At 53.2% G+C, this 17,766-nt stretch overlaps 1 protein-coding gene across 1 annotated transcript; it reads left to right on the forward strand.

Annotated features, from left to right (window-relative positions):
* Positions 1 to 858: 858 nt before the first annotated feature.
* On the forward strand, positions 859 to 16,617 carry L3MBTL1 (l(3)mbt-like 1 (Drosophila); the record flags this gene model as incomplete). The annotated part of the gene is made up of 20 exons (XM_010151850.1): positions 859 to 1,082; positions 1,828 to 1,972; positions 2,125 to 2,263; positions 2,917 to 3,040; positions 3,662 to 3,749; positions 5,867 to 5,955; positions 6,592 to 6,696; positions 7,559 to 7,694; positions 8,177 to 8,268; positions 9,300 to 9,451; positions 10,370 to 10,446; positions 10,897 to 10,982; positions 11,532 to 11,642; positions 11,908 to 12,022; positions 12,264 to 12,366; positions 13,272 to 13,469; positions 13,796 to 13,842; positions 14,758 to 14,915; positions 15,773 to 15,835; positions 16,483 to 16,617. Coding segments are annotated over 20 exons (2,387 nt in total), but the record flags the coding sequence as incomplete, so codon positions are not given.
* Between the last annotated feature and the right edge of the window lie 1,149 nt (positions 16,618 to 17,766).

Raw genomic sequence — 17,766 nt, forward strand, 5'->3', positions numbered from 1 at the left:
TTGAGCCTGACCTGTCAGCTAATTGTACTGTGGATTTATCTAGCTGTATGCTGGGCATTTTGACAGCATACTGTGAGAGAAAGTATCAAAAGCTTGGCTAAGATCCAAAAACCCCACATCTACTGGCTTCCCTTGGTCAATGCAATGGGTGATTTTTCATAAAAGGCAATTAAGACAGCTAAGCAGGACTTTCTCCTCATGAACCTGCATTGGCTATGACCAATGAGTGCATTGTCTCCTAAGTGTTTTTCTGTAACTACCAGAATAACCTTATCCTCAATTTTACCACGCCCTGAAGTGCAACTGACAGGCCTGTAATTACCACTGTTGTCCTTCTTACCCGTCTTGAAAACTGGGAGAATTTTCAGCCCAGCTGACCAGTCTCTTTCAGGAGGTGTTTTAGCAAAGCACGGATGTATGTTAGGTGAGATCAGGGTTGTTCTTCAGAAGCAAATCTTCAATTTTTCCTGCTCCTGGTGCTTCAGTTCCCACTGTGGAGAAGCCCTGGGTCACACAGTGTGTTCCTTTGAAATTAAATTAAACTGGAAGATGCAGTCCAGGAGCTCAGCAGCACACTTCTGCCACATCAGGGCATCCTGGTCATGGGAACAGTCTGAGGTTAGGCTGAAGCAGGATTGTGGATAGTGTTGGTGCCAGCCCCCAGCACAAGCCATTGCTGGCTGCAGATCTTGATGGATCTCACTGCCTGCTTGTGGGTGCTTTAGCCCACAGCATTGAGCCGTCAGCTGGGAGACTATGTCCTCTCTGTCATTTTGTGCTGCCTTTGAGCCTTGTTTGCATCAGTTAAGTGTTCTGTGTATGCCTCTCGTTGTTTGTTTCCTTTCTTCCCTTCTCAAGCAAATGCCACTGCCATCAACCTTCCCACAAGCACCTTAGAAATTCAGCGATTCCCCCGGGAACCACAGAGAAGCACAGGGGCTGAGAGGCCAGAGAGGGGAGCGGGGAGTGAGCCCATCACAGCTACTGTCATTCCCCAGATCAGCGGAGTGCAGACCTGCAGCACAGTCCGTGTGCTGGAGTGGAAAGATGGGGTAGCTACTTTGCCTGGGAGTAACCTGCGGGTAAGTGTAGCCCTGGGCTACCGTGTTTGCCGCTCCCTGCAGCTGCTTGCCCTGTGAAGTGGCAGTCCCCTAGCCTGTGCCAGGCAGTGATCCCCGGGATGTGACATGGCCCCTGGCAGTACCTGCACCCCAGCTGGAGGATCCCTTGACTGTTCCAGCTTTGCCAGGCAGTTCTTGTGCCCCTCCCAGCTTGTGAATTTAGCAGAGAGAGCATACACATGGTGCCTGGGAGGCTGCAGCACCTCTGACATGAAGGGAGGTGTATCTTTCCTCTCCAAACTGTGCCATAGAATTGTCTCTAAACCAAACTCCTGCACTCACCTGCAAACAGTGGCCTTGCGCTCATCAGACAGCAGGTGCCTTTAGGTGTACTGCGCCGTACATGAAATAGCTTGCACAAAATGGACCAGTATCCCGGCTGCTGCTCAGCCTCAGGGCACCACATCCTCCAGCCATCGTGGTGTCTCATGCTGCCAGCTGGTGCTGCTCTCCCCCAGGAGCAGGCAGTGTGCTTGCCCTGGCAGGCTCAGCGGCCTGCAAACTGGGGAGGGGGAGGAGCAGCAGGACAGGTGACTTGGGTACTGTGTTCACCTCTGTCCTCGGAAGAGCTGTCCTCTTGTTGGACACACTAATGATGGAACCATGTCCTTATTCTCAGAGCTCATGTGCGCTCACTAGCTATGAAGTTACATTTCTGTCCTCCTTGGTAACTATCTTTCCTTGTTTTTTTGGTTCAATGACATAGTTTCGAATAAATGAGTATGGGACGCTGAAGGTGGTGAGTGCTGATAAGATGCCTCCAGTGGAAGCTATACAGGAGGGTCACACACAGAAAGATGGGGAATCAGAGGTGGCACCAACCAGCAGGGACAATCCTACTGTGGCTCAGGGTAAGGGCACCATGATGGCACTTCTGTGTGGGTACCGTCCTCCAGCAGGCGCTGGCTGTCATAGGCCCTGAGTGAGGCAAATGTCTCCTGCTTCTTGCACTCCTTCCTTTGCTGCACCTTGTGCTTCACTGCTCCTCCTCTCTCTGACTCAGATGTGCCAGAGCAGACCAAGCTGCCAACAGCAGAAAGCCTGTGCCACTGTGACACCTGTGGCCAGAGACGTGTGTCGGATGGAGCCCGGGAAGGCAGGGGCTTCTGCAGTGAGCACTGTCACCAGCAGTTCAAAGAAAGGTAAAGGAAGGGTAGCCTGCTCTAGCTAGAGACCCAAGATCCCAGCAAGTGGTACAAGCACATCTGTCTCCAGCTGCTGGGAACCCCACTCATTTCCCTCTTTCGTGGAGGCAGAGTGCCCTGACTGCAGTGTGGGGAGATGAAGTTTTGTCCCAGGGACAGCAGGAAGCACAGGAGCCAGATTTCCTCCTGCCCCATTTGTGGCCTTGTAAACACATATCTGCTGGAGTAGGGCTGCATCAGGAGGTTGCTGCAGTGTGTGCTTCCAGGCTGAGCAGCAGTGGGAGGCATGGGTCACGAGGGCATTTCCAGCCCCTCTGCTTACTAATGTGTGATGGCTAGAACTCATTTTTCAGCATTTCTGTGTGACTCTGATGTAGCTTAGAGCCTTCCTACGAAATTAGATTGCTTTTGATGCATCGCTGGGTTCAGGTTTCTGACACCCAAGCATGTGAAGGTGATTCTGGTCTGTACCCTGCTTCTAACCTCGTGCCAACTAGTGCGCTAGGAGGAATGCATGCATGAGTCGGGCCTTACGAGAGCATGTGTGAGTAGGAAATGGGGTGACAGTGACTCTCCAGTAGCCAGTACCTTACTGACACCCCAACCATTGCTATGTGCCATAGTGGTTTACTCTCTCTTCCTCCGTGCAGGTCTGTCATTGTGGAAAACTCTGCCAGCAGCACCAATGCCACTGAAATCCTCAAGCCGGTGAAGAAACGAAAGAGGAAGGACTACCAGAGCCCTTCGGAGGAAGAATATGAATCTGAGCAAATGGTAGGAAGAGGACAGGGAGGACGTGTGTGCACACATGCCAATGTCAAGGGTGGGCTGTGGGTCACCTCTGTATGTGTGGCAGGTGTGCACAGTTCTCATTGGTGCTTTTCAGTGCTGTGTCAGCTGTATCTTGAAGGGCTGACCTGTTGGCTGTTAATGCTAAAAAACTTGAATGTGTGGAGCATTCTAAACACTTGGCTGGCTGTTTGGCATGCCGGTGCTCGGATTGGGCAGCACTAGACATATCCTGATTGGATTGTAGGTTTCAAGCACTCTCAACTGCTCTCTTGAGTCTGGACCACCAAAATAAATGTTGAAGTAAGAGGGTGTCTGTGTGATGTGTATCCTGGGGAAGGGAGACTGATAAGGTGAGGAAGGTCTGCTTGCCAGCCCTGACTCCGGCAATCACACCTGGCGTGGATCTGCTACCACTCAGCACCAAACCCCCCCTCAGGCTCCCATCATCAGGTCCTCTTGGCTGCCTATTTCTGGGCCAAACATCAGTCAAATTCTGGATGTTGCAGTGTATGGCCCTTGACACCCTTGTGAGAGCACACAGCATAAACCTCTGGGCAGACCTCCAACATGGTGGGTTTCTGTTTTGTCTGCTTTCATGTCTAGGAGGAAAAGCGTGAAGAGAGGAAAAACTCTGCAGGAGACTCTGCTATCAGCAATCGGGCGGCTGATGTGTGGAACGGGAGCCAGCACGGTATGGAGCGGCTGGGCGGGTGGCAGGTTGAGTGTTCCCACCATGGCTGTGGGGCTAGAACAGAATTATGGTGCTCCAGCAGAGTAAAACACCCAGTGCAATGTGCCAGTACACGTTTCTGAAGGCTTGTAAGCTACTCTGCTTGCTTGATCCTGTTCTCTGTCTCCTTCCATTTCTCTCCTTTCCTCTCTTTCTCTCCACGGGATGGGTGCATCCTTACAGATACAGCTGTGTCTTCTTCAGGCATTGGGCTGTACTGTGCAGTGCTTTCTGGTCCCTCTTCTTGAGACCTGAATTTACTGCTTCCTGGTGGACACTGGGTTTACTCCGAGAAGCACTGTTCTGAGCAATAATGTGACTCTGCACCATGTCTGGCTTTGCACTCATTTTGGATGATCTTACAGGGAACTTGCCTCACATGACTGGGAGCTCACAAGTTTGGGAGCTGCTCCTATAGGTCTGGTGCTACTTAACCTGGGTGATGTGGGAATCTATTCCAGGACTCTGTCAGAGGAGATCTCAAACACACAGCTGTCAACAAAGAGGGAAAGGAGACAAGTTAAGGGATGAAGTGTTTGAGTGTTTGGGGTTTTTTCCCTGCAGTGTCATGGGGGCTAGGGGGAAGGAAAACTTGAGAAAATACTGAAAATAAACATTTTTGGGAAACCTTTTGTCTTTGAGTAGTAAAAGGTCATACTCAAAGTAATTTTAGAATGAAACTGTTCCAGCTTCATACTCCTCCATAGCCAAATGTAGGGGCAGTAGCAGGGGCCAGATGTTAACCCCTGATGTTGCACTGCATTAGCCACTATTAAAGGGAGTGCTTCTCTTTTCTCTACAATCTAAGCCCTGAGCATGTAACCTTCCCTGCTGCATACGAGTGAGCACTGCTGAGCCTTGTTATTTCAGCACTTTATTTTCTCTTATTTTAGAAGTACATCAACAAACAAAATACACACATGAATGCTTCAGTGCAGCAGTTGGTATATGCTGTATCTCCAGGTGCATTTGTCATTCTCCACAAGTTCAGAGCTTTTGCTTCTGGATTCCCCAACCATGCCTGCCAGTTTTTTTAGTCCTAAAGAATAATAAAGGTGTTTATCACTCTTAAGTATTAGCAAAGCACATAGGTTAGTGCCATTGCTCACTGAAGCTCAGTTTTAATTTCATCCATAACTTCCTAATTTTTCCATCTCCACTTCCCCTAAGCACAAGGGAGGAAGGAGTTGGTCTGTTTTTCCCCTGCATTTCTGGCCTGCTCTACCCAAGACTGTGTGCCATGGCTGGCCTGTAGCTGTGAATTATTCAGTGCTCACCCAGGCACAGCACTCCTCAAGTCCCTTCAGGTGCTACAAAGCAGAGAGAGAAAGTGGCTGGAGAGCAAGAGATTTGGGTTGTGTGTCATGTACTTTGGGCAAGACCTTTGTGGCCTTCCTCAAAGGGGTTGAAGGCATGAAGGATCACCTCCCTGCCCACAAACAGACGATGCTCTCTTCTTTTTGTGAATACCATACGGGTCAATGCATCTCCAGGGCTTCAAGGGGGCCCTGGTGTGCCAAGGGGGGCTCAGGTAGTTGTCTCAGAGCAGAGGATAGCAGAGCTGGTGCCTCTGGAGCAGTGGCAGGAGGTGAGCCCGCTGCTAGTTGGACTGGCCGAGAGCCCCTTGCAACTGCGAGTGATTCCCAGACCTCTGGGTGGATCCTGCTGGCTGTCCCAAATCCATCAGTGCTGTGGCCATTTCAGATGTACTGGCTGGAGGAGGACTGGTTGCAGCGGTGTCCTGATGCTTTGCACAGGTTGGCTTGTCCCTCAGGCTCCTCTGGCGCCCTTAGAGTGTTGTACAGCGACAGAGTACATCTGGGTCACGGGGACCTGTGTGACAGGGGACCTCTTGGCTCCGTCCTTCCCCGAAAAGCTGTCCAGGTTTGCTGGAGAAGGGGCTCTGGTAGACTGGTGCTGAGCTTTGCAGGGATGCAGGACCGTGTGTGAGAGTGGAATGTGGCCCCAGCAGGGCCCGTGCGCTCACTCACCCTCTGCGCTGCCCCGAGTCAGGCAGGGAGGGGGCTGGAGCGGACCCTCAGCAGCGTCTCCTGTGTGTGCATTTGTGCTGCGCTCAGGTGCCAGTGAGAAGAAAGAAGGCTGGTCTTGGGCGTCCTACTTGGAGGAGCAGAAAGCTGTCGCTGCCCCTTTAGATCTCTTCCAGGATGTGAGTTGGGATTTTCCTGTCATTTTCCCTCTTTCATCTTCTCTGTTCTATCCCTTCCGCCCCTGCCCTGCCCGCCCCCCTCTCCTCTCTTCCTTGCTTCCCTATTTTACGGGACTCTGAGCATTAAGCAAGCTCCCATCTTCACCTGGAGGTGACCAGCTAGCCTCCAGTTTTGATTTGCCCAGAATTCCACTCTCCAGCAGCATGCTGTCCCCCATCCCAAGCACCCCACATTTGTTTAGGACACCCCTGTGGCTCTGGCAGGGTGGTGGAGCCTTTGCAGCCCTTCCTCGAGGCCAGGTGTGGGCTCTCCTGAGGCCACGTTGCTGTGATGCACCCCTGCTCCCAGGCCATGTCTGATTGCCAGGGTCCAAGAGGAGCCAGTCCCCTGCTCCACTCTCCCCGTCTGCGGCTGTTAGCTCAGGGCACTTTGCCCTGCCAGTAGTAAGAGATGCAAACCCACCAGGAGGTGGAAGGATGTATTTTTACATGGGAAAAGAATTAAAATTTGGATGACAAGCTGTGGCCCAGAATCTCCTGGTCCCAGCGTCTCCCATTGCCTGATGATTGCACCTTGGGATGGTTCTCAATCCAACTGTGCTATTTTTTACATTGTAGTTCAATTTTTGTTTCCAGTACCAAGTAGCTTCCCAGCACAAGAATGGCTTTAAAGTGGGGATGAAGCTGGAGGGGATTGATCCGCAGCACCCATCTATGTACTTCATTCTGACAGTGGCTGAGGTAAGGCGTCTCCGGTTTCCATGTTTCTTGTTTCTTCCTTGCACCCACGCAGTGCGAGGATCTGTGGCAGTGGAGGTCCTGCCAGCTGGCCTGTGGAGGGAACAAGCGTTGGGTCCTCACCTGCATTTTGCTGCATGAGATGAGCTGGTGCTCCAGCACCTCAGTCAAGCAAATGGGGAGTTTCTTTCCAGCTCTCAATTTCCAGTTCATAGGGACAGGAGACAGTGCTGTGGAGCAGCTTTCATGCCACAGCCTGGCTGGTCTCTCCATCACCCTGACACAGCAGGGCCATGGAGGGAGACAATGTGGTGATGGCAACAGCTTCTTATCTTTGAGCCAATGCCCCTCAGAGAGGTCTGGACCCTTGAGATGGAGGGTGTGGAGGCATCCCATTGCTCTTCCTTGTGCCTGTGGGGCTCTGCTCAGCCATGTAGCAGCCGAACCAGCCTTGCCTTGCAGTGAGATCAGCCATATCACAGTGGCTGCTGTACTTGCTGCTGGAGAGATTTCACCAAAGCAGCATGGCGTTTAGCCAAAATTCCTGTGCCAGCATCTCCCCTGGGTGCAGAAAAGGGAGTCCTTGCACCTGTTCTACCCAGCAAGGTGCCCCACCATGGCATCTCACAGACCAGCCTGAACCTCCCTTCTAAGGGCTGATTTGTGGTGGCCTTGCACTTACCTTGTTCCGTGCTGGACACCTTTTGGGGCTGGCATGTGCCTCTTGAGTTGGGCACTGGCCTGTGATTGGCCTCTAAGTGATATGCTGGGATTGTGTGCAGGAGGGAAGGTGTGTGCAATGCTCAGCCAGGGACAGCAGGAGGTTTCCATGGTCCTTCCCTTTTCCTGCCCACTCTGCTGGTAGGTGTGTGGTTACCGGATGCGCCTCCACTTCGATGGCTATTCGGAGTGCCATGATTTCTGGCTGAATGCTGACTCCCCTGACATCCACCCTGCTGGCTGGTTTGAGGAGACGGGGCACAGACTCCAGCCTCCAAAAGGTAAGGAGTTAGCAAGTCTCAGTTGGTGGGTCCTGTTGAAGGAGGATGCCCCCAAACATCGAGCAGAAGATGGGGACACAGTGGCTCCATGGGGCCCTGGAGATGATGCTGCTGTGCTGGGGGATTTCCACAGGACAACCTTTCAGGCACCGATCAAGCTAAAGGTCTCTGCTCACTCCCATTTTGGGGCAAAGCCCTGTCACCCTGGATGGCCTGGTGCCAGATTGGAGCCAGCAGCTGTCTGAGGAAGAGCTGAGCTCTGGATTTCCACTCCACTGCTACTGTTTCCTAGCATGCCTTCAGAATCAACCTTTGGGCCTAAGCCATGGGCTTTGGGTTTCCCAGGGCTGCTATGGAGCCTGGCCACACACAGCAGGACTTGCATGGCAGGGTGAGGACTGGTCAGGGGTGGCCGGGCTCATGACCTCCTGGCTGCTGTCTGTGGACTCGCTGTTCTCCTTTCTCTTCCTGAGGGGTTGTAGGTTATAAGGAAGAAGAATTCAGCTGGACAAACTACCTGAAGATAACAAAGGCTCAGGCAGCTCCTAAGCACCTTTTCATGGTCCGAAATACTGTAAGTAGCAGCTTCTTCCTTCCAGAGCCTGCAGGTTCAGGGGTGACTTCTCCCCCTCCAGCTGAGCACAATGCCTCTGCCAGTGCTAGGCTTTTCTCTGTCCACCCCTCACTTCTCAAGCCCACAGTGTAGAGGGCCAGGAGAGTGTACTGCTGGCATTGCTTAATGAGATGTTGCACACTTTGTTGCTGAGGATCTGGAGCTTGGACACTGGTGTGCCCAAAATTGGTGTTGGGCTGATTCACTGTTTCATCCAGGTCGATGTCATGGACAGTTAAATCTGTTGCAAAAGTACTGGTGAGGAGAAGTAACTGCTACTCTCAACAGTTATTTTGCCCCAAACCCTCAGTTAATATTTCAAAAGTATATTTCTTTTGTCTATGTTTTCTGTCTTCATTGTTCCTGTCTCTGACCTTATTTTTAATATGGCAGCTTGGGTGAGGGAATTGGGAATATAGTGCAAAATGCTGATGATTTCTGTCAGCTGTAGAGGAGACTCCACCTGCTCATAAATCAGCTTTTCCAAGTTAATTATTATGTCTAAACTGTCGTGTTCATTGCTGCAACAATCCCACTGGTGTGTGTGAGGCAGCATGTTGCACAGATTTTTGGATCCAAGAAATAAACGCAATGTCGGATGAAGGGCTCATTCTGAGTTCCTCCTGCCAAGCCTAGGGCATTGGTTACTGCTAACCCTGGAGAAGCATGGCCACAAACCAGTGTTTTCTGACAAAATCTGAATTGGTGTAAGTTGGAGGCTGTTTTTCTCTTGGAGGTTACTGCAGATCCTGAGGGTTTGTAGATTTATTTTCTTCCTTCCTGTGGCCAAGCTGAGTTACTTACCTTCTGCCTCTTTTCTTGCATGCACAGCAGGCCATTGCCCTTTTGGGATCCTAGGTGGTCCTGGACCTGCCGGCAGGCCAGGGAGGGTCTGGTTTGGGAGGGTTTGGGGACATAACTCCTTGTAGCAGGTGATGAGGAGGGTATTGGCACCATGCCTCCGAAAAAAACCTGCTCCTCTCTCCTGCCAGCATGAGACTTCCCTGGGCTTCGAGGTGGGCATGAAGCTCGAAGCTGTGGACCGCATGAATCCTTCCCTGATCTGTGTTGCCACAGTTACTGACGTGGTAGACAATCGTTTTTTGGTGCACTTTGACAACTGGGATGATACTTACGACTACTGGTAAGTACAGAGTCTCCTGGCATGCCAGTGCTGGGGAGACACACTGCCACTCCACTGTAGACCGGTCCAGTGAGGCCGAGGGTCCACCCTCTTGTGTTGAAGGACAAATGTTTACCTGTTACTGGAATGTTGCTGTGGCTCTGTAGTTAATGTGGGGCCAAGAGAGGCGTGATTGCATGCTGTGGGCTCGCCCTGAAACCCACCTGGGAGATGGGGCCACCTGAAATGCAGAGACTGAAGACCTGATCTGAAAAGGAGATCCTTTTTTTTCTTCTCCCTGCCTGTTTTGCTGTCAGAAGCCTCAGGCTGGGAATTGTGGCCAAGATCGGGAGTTATCCCAGTTGAGGCTGGTCAAAGTCAATTAAAATGGCCAGGTAGCAGAATCAGGGTCCTGAGAGCAACTCTGTTTCCTTTGTGGCTTGAGCCCTCTGATCTTCTCTTAATTCTCACCCAAGGAGCTTTGGGACTGCAGCAATTTCTGTCCCTGGCTGCTCCTCACTGGCTGTCACAGGGCAGACCTGTGAAGCAGCAGCACCTGCATGTGCTGTCACCTGCCAGGAGCTGTGACCAGGACCTGAGCCCTCCTGATTGCTCAGGCCTTGCCACACAGAGCTCTTGAAAGGCATGGCCTGTCTCCCTGCTTGCAGCAAAGGGTTGCTGTTCCCTGGGCAGCCCTGTGACAGGGCTTGCACCCAGGCCATGTTGGTGTCCTGCTTCTCTGAGCTGGAGTTCCCCTGCATGCTTCCCTGGGTCACTCGAGGACAAGGTGCTGCAGAAGACCTTGACTTCTTCAGGTGCTTTTACTGGTGCTGCAGGCCTGGGGTGTGCTGCAAAGCAGACTGCCCTGGACTCTACGACCTGTGCTGTCTGGCGGTGATGAGCCAGGTATCTCAGTAAGAGTTTGGGTGTGTTTTCCAGGTGTGACCCCAGCAGTCCATACATCCACCCTGTTGGATGGTGTCAGGAGCATGGCAAACCCCTCACCCCTCCTCAAGGTGAGTCAGTGGCCCAGGACCACAGCCTTCACTGGCACATCCCCTGTGGAAACAGGCTTCCCAGGGTGGCATGGGGAGCCTGGGGGCACAAGCCCCATGGCCCTTGCTTCTCTGTGGGCCCGTGCAGTTTCCTTCAGCAAGGCCACAGCCAGGGAGACAGCGTACTCCTGCCAAGGCTCCCATACACGTGTTCAGGTGTGGCATGGTGGTTCTGTCAGGCTGAGTGGAGACATGAGGAGGACCCAAGATATCCGTGCAGGCCCAGTTCTTTCTGCTTCCTTATACCCTGGATTTCATGGTCTATGAGAAAATAGTAGCACTTCTTAATGTCTCTCAGGTTCCCGTGTGCCTGGCACAGACTTGCTTGGTCGTTCAAAGCAGTAGAACATCCTGTGGTACTTGCTGTCTTCCTGTAGGCATGGCTCACCTTATGCATCTTCCCCCTTCTAGATTATCCTGACCCTGACAACTTCACCTGGGAAAAATACTTAAAGGAAACAGGAGCATCTGCTGTCCCGGCTTGGGCCTTTAAAGTGGTGAGTGCCACATCATCTGCCTCTCTGTGTCTGGGCAGGAATTTGTGTTTTCTTCATTGTCAGATTTTTGTTTTTATGAACAATCAAGTGATCTTCAGTATGCTCCTGCCACAGGCCTGGGGTTCAGACATACACTAAAGGTTCAGAAGTCAGGGCTATCATGAACAAATAGTTTAAAACTGGAAAGAATGGGAAGCATGGCCATCCCCTTGGCTAGACAGGAGCTGGTTGATGGGAAAAAAAAAGTCTTCCCCTGCAGCAACAGCAGCTGTGTCCGGCCAAGTGCGGCTGCAATATAGATCCCCAAAATGTCTCTTAAGCTGTGCCCTTGGGCACAGCTTTCCAATCTCGTTAAAACACAGCTCAGATCTGGGTGGCCTGTGCCCACCCTCTCCTGTTGCCACTGTGGGCTGGGATGGCTCTTACTCAGACAGGCCAGGGCTGGGAACTGGGCTTGAGGAGTGCACACTGTTGGGAAAGTTGCTGAGGGCCGCAGGAGCCTGAATCACAGCTCTGCTCCCTGCTGACCCATGTTCTTCCTGGCCCCAGCGCCCACCCCATGGCTTCCTGGTCAACATGAGGCTGGAGGCAGTGGACAGGAGGACCCCTTCCTTCATCCGAGTGGCCAGTGTGGAGGACGTGGAAGATCACAGGATAAAGGTGGGTGCTGGAGTCTCGGTGCTGTGCTGGCTTGCTTCTGCCCTTCCCAACTCACTGCCAGCTGCAGTGGCAAAGTGTGTGGAGGTCTGTGGAAGCACATCATGCAGAGGATGGCAGGTCCCAGTGCCTGGCTCCAGGAGTGGACAAGACCCTTGTGCTGCAGTTTGGCCCTACCTTGCTGCATGCTGTCAGCTTGGAGGGCTCCAGAGCTCCTCAGGGAGGTGCCCTGAGGTCTGAAGGCTGACCTCTCTGCTTGTCTCCCCAGATCCATTTTGATGGCTGGAGCCATGTCTATGACTTCTGGATTGATGCAGATCATCCGGACATCCACCCCATAGGCTGGTGCTCAAAAACTGGACATCCACTGCAGCCTCCTCTCAGTAAGTCCTGTGCCCAGGTCAGTCCCTCATACCAGGGCGCCAGATTCCCACTGTCCCCAACACCTGCCCGTGCACAGAAATGGGAGGGCAGGTGCTGGCCTAGGATAGGCAGGGAGAAAGGGCTTTTCTGTGGAGTTGTCAGTTGGAAAAATCCTCCTTGTTTGGTGCAGACATGGAGTCCAGAGCTCTGCTTGGGGCTGCAGCACTGACAGTCTCTCTCCTGTTTCTTCTCCTGGTCTAGGGCCAAAGGAACCAGCCTCCTCTGCCCATGGGGGCTGCCCAACCCTGGGCTGCAAGACGACCATCCCTCACACCAAGAGCTCCAAGTACAGCTTTCACCACAGGTGAGCTCCCCAGTGCAGCTCAGAGGGGCACAGCTTCCCTGACGGCCCTTCCTCTGCTCCTCTGCACCTGCCAACCCCACCAGCAGCCAGCCCTTCCCTGCACCCACCCCACACCTGTCTCTGCCCCCTGCTTAGGGGCAGCCCTTGCTCTCCCTGGGCCCCAAGGCATCCCTAAGCCCGCAGCTGGTGTAATGTCTGTGGGCTCCTGCTCTGCCACTGTTCCCTGGCACCAGGAGCACCTGAGGGTGCCTGATGTGCCCATCTACCTGTGAGGACGTGTGGGTTATGCCAGGGACAGTGCCTCTAAGAGCCTGTTCACTGCTACCAGCTTTGAGGATGACATTCCTCCCACCCCCCATGGATGCCTTTTACTGTGAGGTTGTGAGCTGGGAAGCCCAGAGAAGGAACAGTGCATCTCCCCCAGCTCAGTCACTTGCTTTCATTGGACCTTTTCCAGGGGGAACCAGGCACAGTGCAGTACCAACACCAGCACAGCTGGCTGGCATCACGAGGAGCACATAGGTGGAGCAGCCTTGAGGATGGGGAAGGCAGATCTGGCTCCCAAGGGTTTCTCTACTGGCCACACTCATGACACTTGCTTCCTCCTCACCCTGAGGCTAGTCTGGATGCCTGTGGGGACAAAGAAGGGAAGATGGAGACTCTGAGAGCCCCAGTGGCCTCCTTGATCAGCACTGTGGTGACTTACACAGGGTGACTGCAGTGGCAGTGGAGAAGATGGAATGGGTGCTTGTACCTGGGGGGACAGGGATTCTGTTCAGCACATCCTTACTCTGCTTTCTGTGGCCAGGGCTATGGCGTCCCATGCTCAGGGGCGGAGGGGTGGCCCTGCTGGCTTGCCCCCTGATGCTGCCTGCTCCAACACTTGCCTCCCCTGTGTCCTCTAGGAAGTGCCCCACGCCGGGTTGCGACGGGTCAGGACACGTGACTGGGAGATTCACGGCGCATTACTGCCTCTCAGGGTGCCCACTGGCAGAGAAGAACCAGGGCAGGCTTAAGGCGGACTTGTCTGACACCGAGGCCTCAACTCGCAAAAGGAACCTTATTGGCTTCCCTCAGCGAAAGAAATCTCGTCACCATGGGAGGTAGGGACAAGCCTGGTGAGCCCTGTGCAGCGGTGCAGGACCCCTGTGCCATGACTGCCATCCCTGGGAGGGATGGCCAAGCCGGAAGGGCTCTTTGACTGCAGGGGAGCATGCTTGTTGGCAGCTGGTGTTTGTCCTTTCAGCTTTGTTTGGCACTTCTCCTGGTTTTTATTCCCACGTTTTGTGTCTTTAGCTGTCAACCTTTTGGGTCAGGGTCTGAGAGGTAATCCTTGCTCCCACTGCCAAGGCATTGCTCTGTGCAGTGTGGAGGGGGACCCTCGGGCCAGTCCCGACCCAGTTGGAAATCAGTATTCCTGTCTCTTTAGAGGGCGACCTCCAAAGTACCGGAAGATCCAGCAGGAAGACTTCCAGAGTAAGTACTATCCTCTGCCATGCTGTCATCACAGGGGCAAGGCTCGAGGAGCTGGGGTGGTGGCTGTTGGAAGTCGATCTCCCTTGGCTTACTCAGTCAGACCTCACGTGGGTCAGCACCTGTGAGGAGCTTGTGGTTGACTGCCAAAGTTGACCATTTGACAAGGAGCATCCCTGCCTCTTACCAGAGCTCTGCTAGGTCCCACGTTGAGTCTCTTGGTTTATGTCTGTGAATCTTTGAGTGCTTTAGCGCAGGGAATTAGGATCCGTTCTCTATGGCAGTGCATGTTCCCCAGCATTTTGCCCTCTCCAGGCAGGGATGCCGTGCTTTCGTTCTGTGGCTGCCATACCCCAGGACATCAGTGTGGTTGTGAAGTGCCAAATTATTGCTGCAGAAACTGATCCTGAACAGTTTACTTGGCATTTAGTTCTGATGACTGATATAAGACAGTGACTGACATTTATTCCAGCCAGTACCTGTTTTAACATGGGCTGTCCTGCTGCCTACCCCAAAGCTGGGTGTGAATGAAGAGAATCTCTTCTTGGGAGCCATCCTTGAGTCCTTGGAGCAGAGAGCAATGGAAAAGCTTTGATAAAACATGAAATTAACTGAATGATACAGGATGGCTTTCTGTATGAATGGTTGATGAAGGAAGATGAATGGTTGAAGGTGGTGAGAACAAGACAAAGCCAACCTTGCCTAAACTTCTTCCCACACTATCCCTAATCCCACGAAGCTGAACACCTGGATGCACTGATACCCTATTAATTCAAGAGTCAACCACTAGCTCTTGATACCTGGACCTATGAAACTATCTGGCCCTCCCCTGAATGGCACCCTCCCCAAGGCTTGTAGGATAGGATGGGATGTTCTCATCCTTCTGCCTTAGATCACGTCTTGCATTTTTATTGCCAGCTATTGCTTCAGACAATATGCATCAGTCGCTCTTTATGTCTGCCCTGTCTGCCCACCCCGACCGCTCCCTGTCGCTCTGCTGGGAGCAGCACTGCAAACTCCTGCCGGGGGTGGCTGGCATCACAGCAACTACAGTGGCCAAGTGGACCATTGATGAGGTACGTCGGTTTGGAAGATTGCGTGCTTGCACCTAATCCACTGGCGTGGCTGGGAGCGTTCTGCCTGACTGTGCAGCACCGTGGTACGTGCACCAGGCACAGAGGTGCTTCAGCGGCCACTTCCCTGGGCTGGTGAGAAGGCAGTACGCTGGGCATGCTGGTGGGGTACTGTGTGTACAGCTGCCAGACATGAGCCCTGATGGCACCTTCTGGGAAGCACATGCAAAAATACCAGGTTCTTGCTTGGCATGAATGTGACACTAGCCCAGGACAGGCATGTGAAGGCAAGCAGCAATCTCTTCATTTAGCATGCTACAGTTTTCCAAAGAAACCAGTTTCATATTTGCCAAGTTAAAAAATTAAACTATAGACTCTGCAGATAATAAGTTACTTCCCTGTTTCTCTGAAAAAGGAATCTTTACCTCAGACTCTTCGTTGTCACCTTCATTCAGTTTCTTGGGCATCTGCAATGGCCTCTCTTAAGGCCTGGGTAGCTGGAACTCTGGCACTAGTCCCAGCAGCCAGCCCGGCCTGATCTTCCCCATTATGCTCCTGTGTGCCCCTCTCCCGTCCCTGCCCCTCAGTGGGAATTGTCTTGCTGTGCTGGAGATGGTTGGTTGGAGATGAAGCTGCTGTAGCATTCGCTGCTGTGAGGCTGGAGGAGGCCAGCATCTGTGCCTGGGTCCAAAGGCGATCTCTAGAGATGGGAGGGTGCTGTAACTGCAGCCTTTGTCCTAACAGCCACGTTACCTTACAGGGCACAAACCGCCTCTGTGGCGGTGAGGATGTGGGTTCATGGGAGGTCTCCAGCCAGAAACATTGCTTCTGTCGTGACATTTTTCTGTATTCATTCCAAGGTCTTTAGCTTTGTTCAGACACTGACGGGTTGTGAGGACCAAGCCAAGCTCTTCAAGGATGAGGTAAGAAGGGCTGGAGGATGGGTGCAGGTGGCCAAGGACAGCTGTTTGCCAACAGGGCAGGGAGCGGATTGCTGCTGAAGGCTGGAAGTGCTCCCGTGCTTGGCAGTGATCCCACTCTGCAGCCCTGGGGACAGCAGCCCCGCTGCATTTGAGTGCGCAGCTGTCTGCCTGTGGCAGGAGGGGAAATACTGACCCTCAAGTTGCTGTGCTGCCCTGTTCTCCCAGCATGGGTGAAGGAGGGGCCCCTCTGAGGAGTGTAGGGTGGTGGAGCTGGAGGAGGATGGTGCTGCTGCCTCGATAGCACCATCACCTCCTGAGGAAAGTTGCTTACACCTCGCCCATTCATCCTTATCTATCCAGGCACAGAAGCCTGGGCTGGCTGCAGTGTGAGCCCCTGGGCCAGCCCCTGGAAGGGCCTTTCCTTCTCTGTGTCCTGTTCTGGGGTGTGTGAGTTCCTGGCTCTGGCTTGTTTGGGGCAGCATGGGAGTGCTGTGGGTGGCCCCTGCCCTACTCCCTGGGATCATCTGTGGCACCTGGCTGAGGGTGAATGTGACTGCACATCCCCTGGTTGTGCCCATGCTGGCTGTAACTCGGAAGTCACAGCCTGGGTTTTCGGTGAGTGCCTTTGTCCCTGCTCTCCTCTCTAGATGATCGATGGTGAGGCGTTCCTCTTGCTGACACAGGCTGACATCGTCAAGATTATGAGTGTCAAGCTGGGCCCGGCACTCAAGATCTACAATGCCATCCTCATGTTCAAGAATGCTGACGACACCTTAAAGTGACTTTCTTGGCCCAACTGGGACCCTCCCTCAGCACCGGTGCTGCCAAACTGCCTGGTCAGGACAGAGATTCCCCCAACCAACCGCAGCTTGTCATGTCCTGCTCATGTCCTCATGGATGCCGCATCTCTGCTCTCCCACCAGACCATCTCCCATCCTTTCCACTCCACACTGCCCTTCTCCTCCAGCTCTGGGTACAGGCTGACTTCAAGCCTTTGGGGTGGCTGCAGGGACAGAGGGTGGATGTGGGATTAGCCTGTCCTACTGTGACAGCTGTCCCCCCTGTCCTACTGTGAGTGCATGGATTCGGGGGGAGGGGGGAGTGTGTGTTGAGGGATGGGGGAGCGGTGTGGAGGGTGTAGCAGCTTGGGCTTGACACCACTACTCAAGTCACCCAGAGAAGGGAAGGGACCCCCTGCCCACATAGGTGCTTGCACCTGTTTAAGGGCTGGTCTTGGCTCTGCTGAGCAGCTGAGGGAGGTATTTACCCCCCCACCCCCCCGCCTCAGTGTGTTCCTCTGGGAGGGCCTGTGCTAACATTGTTTCCAAGGGACACTCAAGGAGCTTCTGCTCACTTTGCCTTTTTCACTGAATTCTTTTGACTTTCCCTTGTAAGGCCAGATGATGACTCTGCTTCGCGCCTCCGCTGCACTAGGAACCGGTGGCCCACCTCTTGCCCCTTCCAAGGGATCAGTGTGTGCTGGCTGCTGCTCTGCCCATGACCAGCATCTGAGCTTTATTTTTCTTTACTGTAATGCAGCAGCCCCAGGGCCCCATGGGGCTAGGGCTAGGTCTAGGGGTGCAGAACAAGCTCCATTTCCTCTTGCGCTTCAGGCTGTCTTGGCCAGCACATCTCTGGGAGAAGGGATGCTTGCTCCCCTTGCAGCAATTAAAAAATCCTCTCTAAAGGAGAGTCAGGCCCTTTTCAGTCCTTTTATTAGGAGCAAGGCATAGACAGCTGCCAAGGACAAGAAGCCTTCGTTCCTCCAGATGCAGATCCATGGCTCACTTCCAAAGGTGTTCCTGAGTTGGCTGACTCGATCCTGCCAAACTGCCTTGTCCCCCTTTGTTGCCCTCACGAGGCCCACAGGTTTTGCTGTTTGAAGTACAGGAGCTTCTGCTGTTCCTGGATTCGTTATCTGCAGAGCTAAA

Source organism: Eurypyga helias, unplaced genomic scaffold (genome assembly GCF_000690775.1).
Source record: "Eurypyga helias isolate BGI_N326 unplaced genomic scaffold, ASM69077v1 scaffold17485, whole genome shotgun sequence".
Lineage (NCBI taxonomy): Eukaryota > Metazoa > Chordata > Aves > Eurypygiformes > Eurypygidae > Eurypyga > Eurypyga helias.